This window comes from Prosopis cineraria, unplaced genomic scaffold, assembly GCF_029017545.1.
Source record: "Prosopis cineraria cultivar Desert tree isolate PC_DT_omini unplaced genomic scaffold, ASM2901754v1 PC3, whole genome shotgun sequence".
NCBI lineage: Eukaryota > Viridiplantae > Streptophyta > Magnoliopsida > Fabales > Fabaceae > Prosopis > Prosopis cineraria.
In genome coordinates, this window is record NW_026555334.1 from 36,827,095 (window position 1) to 36,837,851 (window position 10,757).

At 38.1% G+C, this 10,757-nt stretch overlaps 1 protein-coding gene across 1 annotated transcript; it reads right to left on the minus strand.

The window, feature by feature from the left end:
* Positions 1-552: 552 nt before the first annotated feature.
* Positions 553-7,420, minus strand: LOC129305935 (uncharacterized). Its single transcript, XM_054946160.1, is given in 12 exon segments — positions 553-1,497; positions 1,716-2,246; positions 2,776-3,152; positions 3,155-3,434; positions 3,760-4,251; positions 4,373-4,585; positions 4,814-5,103; positions 5,385-5,524; positions 5,997-6,156; positions 6,159-6,224; positions 6,324-6,501; positions 6,744-7,420. Coding segments are annotated over 12 exon segments (3,228 nt in total). The 5' UTR covers positions 7,020-7,420; the 3' UTR covers positions 553-1,272.
* Between the last annotated feature and the right edge of the window lie 3,337 nt (positions 7,421-10,757).

Genomic DNA, 10,757 nt, shown 5'->3' on the forward strand with positions numbered 1-10,757 from the left:
AGTTCTGTACTAGGAAAAAATAATAAATATAATAAATTGGGGAGGGGGGGGGGACAAAAATTACTTCTGTCCACAAAGCAAACCACCCCAAGAAGGTTAGACCTTTACTAGCAGCTTGTCTATTAAAAATGATCCTCCTGGAGGGCTAGACAATGAAAATGTTTGCAATTGAAAATGTATTGCTAAACTATTTTAAGATTAACGTGTTGTAATAAAATATTAAAATCTAACAAAAAATGTCTTCAAAGATTCGGAAATAAAAAAATTGGGAATCAAGGTGATAAAAACATGCCTTTTGTAATGATTATATTAATTTTTGTTGGGATAATGGGCCGGGTTACCCCAGGCAACCACGCATATTTCAAAACTAATGAAAATTCGCATAATTGGCAAGTGGAACAACCTTTTTAGCATGATATGGCAAGCGTCAACACAGGACGGTTGCAGGGGTTGTCCAACAGTACCTCAATAATCAATCCAAAAGGCAAGAAATTATAAAGGGGTTGGTAGAAAAAAAGGAGAAAGTTCAAAGTAGAAAATTGCAGCACGAGAAAAAGAGAAACCTCCTAAAGGAGAACAGACCAAATGCTTGTACATGAGAAAAAAATACAATGCATAACAATAAACTAATTTTGACCCGCCCTCACTCACAGTACAAAAAGTAACAGAATATCTCTTGCTTACAAGTCACAACCTCCATCTCTGTTCTGCTCCCTAATATTAATGCTGCCTAATCAACGGCAGGCAGAAACGTACAGATCTTTGAAAAAATTATAACAAAGTCACGAACTGAAAAAAGCATTGCCTCTCAAATGTGCTGAAGGGGGCTGTAATATAAACTACTATGGGGGAGGGCTTGGAGACAAGCGCTACCCGCCTACTCTGCGTCTTTATTTCGAGGGGAGTGAGAATGCCCTCTTATTCTGAAATTCTTGGGCTTTCAGAGTACCTACACTATTTGATGCTCCTACTAATGTCAGTGCAGGATCATTATTGACGACGACTCTTAGTCTTCAGAAACACTTACAATTGAGTACAGGTAAGCATCCTTTCATGTACAGTGTTGATAGGGTGGAAAAAGAATGGCCAGAAATGGAAAGACCAGGATGCTAAGAAGCTAGAGACTACACTTCTGCTTTGGAAAGAAATGAATGTACAGCGCAATTATCTGTACAGACCAATTTACAGTCCTTGGAATAAAACCGAAAGGAAGGAAAAGTTAAAAGAGATGGAATAATATTTGTTGCCACCAGAGCAAATAAATAGATGGACTCAGGTCTGACTTCTGACAATCTTAACGCTGCTGTAGAAGCGCTTGAGATCCTTCATAGCCTTCTCCTCAATCTGAATTGATCGAATTGAGGATGGTGCCTCCGCTTCTGGCTTGAACCAGCGATTAACACCGGAAGCATCAGAAGGTGACCCTTGACCAGTAGCTATATTGAATCCAGCTGTCCTAGTCTTCGGAATATGGGAAAGATTTTGTTGCTTCTTTCCCTGTTTTGAAGAAAATATGTCAGTTCAATGTAACGTCACTTGGACACAGTCCAGCAACACAGATTAATAAGTGATAAGATATTGCATGCAAGTTAAATATGCATAGGAGAGCAAGGGATACAGAAATTTCTGTGATCGAAATCGAAAGCAAACATCACAAAATCACTGACATGCAAAGATGGAAACAGAGACGTCAGAGGAAGCCTTAGTTCACAAACCTGCTGCATCTGGATATCCCTAAGAGATGGACGAGAGAGATGAGGAGGGGTTCCAGATGCAGCCCAAGTTGGGGTACTTTTTTCTCCATCAGAAACTGGGGAACTGCGAGTCGATGCAACAGGTATTGGACTTGAAGGAAGAAATGAACTCAGTCGTATCTTCCCTCCACTTCCACAATCAGGAACATTTTCTGCTTGATCTTTGCTCTTAGGTGAGTGACTCTCCTTAATTTTGCTCTGCTCGTCCTGGATTTCACGAAGAGTAGCAGAACCCATCAAAAACTTGGCCCCACCCCATGCAGGACCCTCAATTTTGGGCATCGGTGGTGGGGGAGCCACCTCTTTAGGAGCATCATCAAGAGCACCACTCAAAAACATAGAAAGGCCGCCTTTCTTGCTCTTCTTCTTAGAAACCTTCGGTGATTGTCCCTTGTTGTTTGGCATTTCTAAAGAATCATTCTTCTGAAGATCAAAAGCTGACTCCTTTACAACTTGGGCGGCCATAGTTTGTTCACAAATGTCAGCTTCCACCTATCAATATAATTTAAAACTTCAACAAAAACAATCCATAACAGGAACCAAGTTAAGGCAGGAAATTCTTAAAGATCTGTTCTTTGTAAGAATGAAATATTCAACTCAACATGTAAAAGGTGTTAGTCTAACTAACAATCTCTTCCAACAGGAACAATCCATCAACTAGTTGTGCACTATCAGACATTATTCCTAACCCAGACACCAGTTGTTCATAGGTCAGCAATATGAAACTATAAAAGGGCCAAATACTCAACTTAACCACATCAGTCTTCATCTTAGGTAAAATGATTTTTCCTTGCTCCCAAACTGTCCAAAATGAAAGGAATCCTGACCTAGAATAGCATTTAAAAGTAAAAGGGAAATGTAAAATTATTGAATCAAATACTGCTTTAGGGACTGTAAAATGTCAAACCAACCCTTCCCATGTGAAAAGAAAAGGAAATGGTGGTGAAAATCCATGAACTAGCCATTTGGTCAATGATATATCTCGAATATTGCAGGTGGAATCAGGAATCAGGAAACCAACCTTTGTAGTAGGAACCTCTAAGATATCAATGCCCAACAAGTCCTTCACGGCTTCTGGAATTACTCCAGTCCCAGAACAAACAGATTCAGCTTCTGTTTGCAGCACACTCGATTTGCTGCTCTTCCTCCTCTGTTTTTTTGATACTTTGCTCTTTTTAGTACCTTTCCCTTCTGACAGTACAGAAGAGGATTCTTTATGCAAAGTCTCAACAGGAACACCTAGCTTCATAAGTGAGCTAAGAAGAGTTGGCTTAGATTGAAGCTTTGCTATCTGCTGGTCATCAAGAAAACGTCCATTGGACTGCTTAGCTTCAAGCATCTCAATCTGCTGCAACTTCTTCCTTAGAGCTCGAACTGCTTTGGAGATTCCTTGATTGGATCATCTTTAAGAAAAGAGTTCTGATCTTTCTCCAATGTCAATGAACACAGTTTCTTGGGTTCATCACGAATTCTTTGAGATTCAATCTCACTGTCATCCTCCTCACTGTTAATGATGACAGGGAAAGTAGCAGTTGGAGTGGGGAGATGACGGTGATTCCATGGTTCAGACGATCTCTGATCTAACAATCTCTCAAGATTAGCCAGGATATCTGCTGAAGTACTTGCAATTGCATGTGGTGAAACTGTAAAAATATAATCAAGGTTGCGAATGACAATCTCCTGAAATCGGTAGACAACAGCTTCAGCATATCACGCGATTTACCACATAAAGAAACATCCAACTAAATATAACATCATGACCACTGGAATCGCAAAACCACATGCAATATGGTAGCCTTACAAGATCTCTAATCTCCGTAATACTATTTCAGGATTATTATTATTTTTTTTAGATGTTAACTACTCTGACCTGTATATGTTCCACCATTAGCACAGGTTAATAAAAAATAAAAATTAAGAAAATAAGTCTTAACAAGAAGCAACAGCACAAGGCCAATTTGATTTTAGCTATATTTCAAATCCGTGTAGAAGTCAATAACAGTACCTCACAATGCTTCTTCAAATCATCTGCTTCAAGAGAATCGGAAATCTCAAGTAGCTGTATGGCATTTCGTGGCTCCACAAGATACTCTGCTGCTACCTTTTCACAAAGGCTTTTCAAGCTGGGCACACGCTGTCGCCCAGAATTATCAGTTTGTGCACTGGATATCACATTATTGGTTTCCATATCCTCAAATAAAATCTCTTCACTTAACTCTCCCACCTCATCCCTGTTATCAACCTTCAGCTTATGAGAATTTTCAATTGTGCTGGGAGGATAGCTAGGATGGTAGAGGGAAGCCACAAAGAGCAAATGTGTTTCACCAACTGAAACTGATGTAGCCCTCTTCACACCATGCAACCGAGATGCAACTGGTGGCCTATCCTTACCTTTCTTTCCATCCCACATATAAACATCACCTGTAGCAGTAACTGCTGCCGTCCAGTACTTTCCAGCAGATAGGCTCACTATATTTTTATCACACATGGCATATATCTGCATAAAGTTTTGTGACAAAAAGAAGGAAAGAAATGTTTCCAATTAGCTTCTTGTCTTGGATCATCACAGGTAAAAAACAAAAGAAAAAGGAAAAAGAAAGAATTTAGTAAATACAAACCTGTTGACATCTAAGATCAGGATCTGAGGAGACCCAATAAAACAATGCACCATCATCTGTCAGAGCCATACTATGTACCATTCCCGCAGCTATAGAAATCACATGAAGTCGTTCCATGCGATGAAACTTCAAAGGAGTGCTTCCACTTTTCTTTAAATTCCTAGAAATTACTACACGTCTTGGAGTGACAAGCCGTTGACCCCAAGTGTATACCTGCCAAGCACAGTACATTGGAATATAATATAGAAAAATTAAACTAATATCTCCAAGTAAAAGAAATAACTTATGGTAAATTACCTATAAAAGAAATAACAATGCAGCAGTCAATATGAAAATGTAAAACACTACTTATCTAGAGCCCAAGCATTCTAGTTCTTGATAAAATAATTTTCTTCCCATGAGAAGAAAATTAAAATGAACAATATTATGCAAGATAGTTACCTCTCCATCAGATCCTAATACGATTGTATGATATTTAGCAGCAGAAAGACCGATTAATTTCTTTCCCTTCAAGTATTCAACCACACGTGGGGTGTAATTAGATGCTGAGTTTGAGGTACCATAACCAAGCTGACCCTCTCTGTTGCAACCCCAGGTAAAAACTTCACCTAAATCAGAAACTACAGCTGTGTGCTTGTTCGCCGCAGCAACAGCAACGATTTTTGACCTCAGAGAAGTCACTCTCCGAGGTGTTGGTTGGCTATCTACAGAAGTGTATCCAAGCTGTCCCTCTGCATAAATTTTTTTTAAAAAGGGCATTAATGATACCATCCATAAATGACTAAACAATACAAAAGAATAACCTTTCGGTGCCATTCTCAAATTGTTTTTTCAACCTCTAGTACACAGTATAAGTCAAAAAGCCAAAATCTTTCCGCTACTAACAACTGATAATTGGTGAAATAAAAAATGTTAATACATAAAAGAAAATAGTTAGGCATGGCAGGACTGCAAAGAATCATATGAAAACAATTAGTCACAGCTAAAAACTGATACGAGCAGCAGATTTTACCTCTATTGGATCCCCAGGTGAACACTTCCCCACCTTCAGCAGCAATAACAGTATGATGCTTAGCTGCAGCAATAGCCTTCACACGGCGAGAACCCAGACCAGAAGTCACCTGTCGAGGAGTGATGACAGCAGCTTGACCACTGCAATGAGCAAAGCAAAATGAAATCCAGCAGGCAACTATCCAAATATACAATCAGCTGACAGTGAATCAAAGCAAAATGAAATCCACTAGACAACCATCCAAATATACATTTGAAACAAGTTTTCAAATAGGCTTCCAGCAAAATTACTGCATAAGCAAGGATTCCTCTAATACAAATTTTAGAAACACTCTTTAAACATGAGTGTGCGCTGACAAAGACACTTTAGTCAGTGGATATTTGTTAAACGCTACCAGAGATATCAAAGGGTTTTTATTTTAAGAAAGCACTATTATATTTTCCAGCATCTTGGTCAAGACATTTGGGCGAAGGTCCTTAAAAATAGAAGCCATATCGAAACACCAATCCCTTAATACCCTCATGGTCATATTGGTAAGCGTGGACAATATGTGTCCCACATTATAGAAAATTTATGAATAGTGGACTTAAATTATCAAATCAGAATATATACCTATGTATGTCAAAATCAGGGTGTCCTAGACGGCCCCCTCTGCCAAATCCCCAGGTATACACTTCTCCACGAGCAGTGACAGCAACACTATGGAACTTCGCAGCAGAAATCAACTTTATGAAAGAACCATTAAGTGAATCAACTTTGCATGGTAACTTTTTATATGTGCATTTCCGGTTCCCAGCTGATAGTTTGTGCCACTTCCCCAGCTAAAAACCTCGGTAGCAACTAAACATGCACAAAAAGCAGGTGTTATCCTGCAAGGCTACTTACTACTTCCTAATTCCAACAAGCTAAAACATACATTCAAAGCGCAGCATTTTATACCTGAATTGCTTCCATCTCCAATAACCTGCAAGACAGGGCCTGATAAGAGATCCACTGGTATTCGAGATTTAGAGTCCTCCAACATAATAGAGGCACCATGCTGAAGAAGGATGCTTGCCACAGCAAGATGACCAAAATGCAAGGCCCTGTGAAGACAACTCCATCCTGATTCCCCATCCTGAAAAAATGAAACAGGTCTCAGCACCAATGGATCCAAGATTTAATTTGTCATAGATTCTTGACATTCTGGGGCAATAATTAGACTGAAGCAACTTGGAAAAAAAACTCGTTCCGCAAAATTCCATCCATCAGTGAAATAAAGTTTGTTGGGCATTGAAAGAACAACTTCATGCTAACAAGTCAACACACAGGTTCATATCTGTAAGATTATAACAATTCGAAATGAAAAATTGATCATACACGGGCATCAGGATCGGCCCCAGCAGCAAGAAGCCTCCTGACAATGGGGATGTGATTTCTCCAAGTTGCAATATGAAGAGGGGTCAACCCATAGGTGTTCCTTGAATTGATATTACCCCCACTCTTCTTCAGTAAGGCCAAAGATGACTCTAAATCATTTAGGGATCCTTCTCGCACAATAAGCCACAGATCCTTTTGGGACCCGGCAAATAAAGTTTTGCGTCCAGGTGTCTGCAAGTTCTGCTTTTGTACTAGTGATGAAACAATTACTTCCATCTTTATGGAATGTGCGCCCCAATATGTTGTATCTTTCACAATATTTTCTTAGGCCAACAAGATGACTCTAACGCTTTAGCAATTATATGCCTCTAGTCAACTGCTGATGACGTGAAAAGTGAGACTCCCAAAAATTATTTCATTCTAAAAGATTTTTCCTCAACAGAAAATAACAAATTACTCAGGCCCTTTGAACCATTAAGTGAATGTGATATATAGCTAAAGGCAGAAATGATCCATTGCTAATCCACTATTACTATCATCATCATCATCATCATCCTTATCACGTGCACAAACAAGCTGCAGCAGCCATTGACATATCCCCACACGGGTCATGCGCCTCAAAGAAATCTTCAATAAAAATCAGCACAGATCTTGTAATTTTCCTGTATGTGAAATAAACCTGGATGACAAATAGTAACAGTAAAACAAGAAAACATACACAAATATATACGGGCAATTGGAATCTTCTAGTACATCTTTGACAGGACACCAAAGTTTGTAGGAGCCTTACAAATCTGATCTCAAAATGGAAGTCACCTAATTGTTTCTATTCAGAATAGAAGGGTCCAGACCAAATTGATGGTAGAAAGTATGCAGCTTTTAACCAATGTAGCTTCATAACAAGATCAGAAAGTCTCATGAGATGATAACATACTCCTCTAACCAAAACATATTCAAACAAGGGAGAACAATTAATTCAGCGCCTTCCTCGAAGAACAGGATTCATTGGCTCAAGAGTTCAAACGAGTAAGCTGAACAATTATGAGATTTGAAAATACAAGAAATTCTCTCGTGACGCGAGCCCTTGAAAAAGTCAAGACGCAGAATAAATTCCACTCGCACAACGAACAACAAATGGAAAGGAAAACAAAACGAACAACGAATCAAATGCGATGAATCTCGTTTCTTTGGAGTCTTCTATCCGATCTAGGATGTTAACAACTCGTTCCTTACTTTCACTCTGACAAAACCATTTTCTCATTGCAACTCAAAAGAACCAAGAAGCAGACACAACACCAAATCTCCAAAAAAAAAAAATTACTTGAAACACCCATTATTCCCAGTTCCACTTGGTAAGGTGAAAATGAAGACTGTCATGTATCAATATTAAGCATCCCCCCGTATTTATTAAAAGTCAGACCCAAAAAACGGAGAAATTACACCAAACCATTCAAACTTAACACGCCCAGTATAGAAAAACACAATCTTCGACATCTGACATGGCAATACACTTTAACACAGAAACCAGGAATGCACCATCCATCACAAAGTTTCCCGATCGCCCAACCCACCAGGTAAAAATTTTGTTGCTAGAAATCAAAAAATAGTAACAATATGAATCGGGCAAGACAAATAAAAATCAAATCACCACAGAAGCCAAAATCCTTATGAGCACATGGCAAAGAGAAGAGAAGAAAGTAATGCGAAATAAAGCGTCACCTAATAGCCCTTCGGAGAGACAAATCCACAACTCCCGAAATAATGAAGTATCGCTTTGGACTTGAGCTAAGGAGTTATACGTGGTGATGGATGTTTGTTAGAGAGGGTATCGAAACCAGGAATATACCTTGACGCCAGTGGGCATATAATGGTGAGAGAGAGAGAGAGAGGAACAAGAACCGGAAACAGGGCTCTTCAACAGGAAGGTAATTTGGGAATTTCTTAATTTACATTTGGACCAACAAGCTCAACACTCGGCGGATACTGCCGTGCGTGACACTCGTTTCCAACGACAAATCAGTTGGGCAAAGCACATAACAAGCGTATATCCGCATGACACGTGGCCACTTCTTAGAAAAAAGCCTGGCCAGAAAATCAAAGTCAAAATATACTAACATAATACGTATCTTTAGAAAAGTGTACAATTTTTTAATTTTGTTTGTGAATGAATGAACAATTTTTTAATGTTTGTTGCGAATGTCCTCCTTTGATAGCGAATTGCAGAAGAAGGAAAGGCTTGATGAAAAAACAGCATTGGCATATTTTAGTTTTCATAGTTACAAATAAATTATAAATCGGAATTAATTTTCTCGTAGAGAAGATAAGATAGCGATTTAGAATTTTTTTAAAAAATATACTTTTGTAATATTTAAATTCTATCAAAATATATAAAAACGCTGGAAAATAAAAATAAAGCCACATTGATCGATATAACATGTGAAACAAATTGAACAAAACCAATATCATTGCACATAGTTTGGGAACATGATTTATGAAAAACGACTCTTTATATATTGGGCATTTTATATGTTTTAGAAAATGGATTTTTTCTAATATCGAGGTTGTTTAAACTTTAAATGTCTATTTATCTTTTAATTTGCCTTTGCAACTTGAGCTAACCGCGAGTAATTATAAAATAAGAAATTTTGCGCGGTTTCATTTTTTTTATTTTTTGTTAATTCAAGGTACAGGCATATGATAATTTGTGGATTTATGGTTTGTTTTTTTCGGAACCACTTATTTTTAAATAAAAACCCAAGATAATGAATTGCGCTGATTTTTTAAATTATAATAAATATCTTTAATTTTGAAAATTACGCTTCACAAAAATAACTTTAACTTTGTGCCGGAACTTTTTTTAAGCGTGTACAAAACGTCAATGTTTAAGAAATAAATTGAACGAGGTTCTTGTAACGTGCATTAACATATTAAAATTTTGTATAACAAGCAACTTGAACTAGATTTATGATACACACGTTATCAGTGTTTCAGGTTAGCGAAGGACTGGCACAATCGTACACGTTACTGTCGCATGTTACGATGACCTGGACTATTGCCCGTCCTTGACTCTGTTATTGATTAATTATTAATCATTAAAATTAAAATTTATATTTACCAAAGGGATTCATGTGCTTACGTGGATTCTTGTGTTGGGATCCAGTGAATGACACAAGTTTTCTCATTTGGCGAGTGGCTTTTAATCTGGGAATTTGGAGGTCCCAATTTGCACAAGGAAATCAATGGTAGAGGTTACGAGTATGATAAAAAAAAATTTGGGGGGGGGGGGGGGGAGGGCTTCAGAATGAGAGGATTCCAATAACAATGTTGAATGGTCTAGTTTTCTAGCTAATCAACCACGAGTATACTTTTATCTGGTTTCTTATTTGCGTGATTTGGTGCTTGGGTGAGGATGGTTTGTTTATATGCATAAAGTCTTGTATTTTGGATGCAATTTTAAGGACATTTTCTTGTGTTCTTTCTGTTGAGAGGAATGATTGTGACTTGTATCACTTTGTTGTCTGCATTTGGTGTTGATTGGCCTATCTTAGATTTTGTCTTGACAAATTCTTTTAGACTTAGTGGAGGTAAGATCAAGGACGATTTAAAGATGGGTCCCGCCTAGATTATGTTGCTTAACTTTGTTTTTGTCAATATCAATGGATTGAGGGAGTTAGTGTAGTGTGCATTCGTTTTTCCCTAATGCAATCTGTGTTCGAGGTTACACTCTAGTTTGAAGGGATCCACTTGTTATTGGTGGATTTTTTCTAGTCCTGGCAAAGCTCTATGGCTTTTTAGCTTTGTGTGGAATCCGAGTTTGTCTCGTTCAACTATTATGGTTCTTACATAGCTTTGAAAGGGATGTGCTGGATTGAGTGAGCGTTTAAGCCCCCATCCCTTCTTGCGTTCTTTCTGGTTAATTGTTCTAAAGTGGCAAATATTGTTTTTTTGTTTTGTCTCCTTTGCTCCCTAGTTCCATTTTGCTGCAACTTTTTTTTCCTGGTTTCTGGTTTTGGT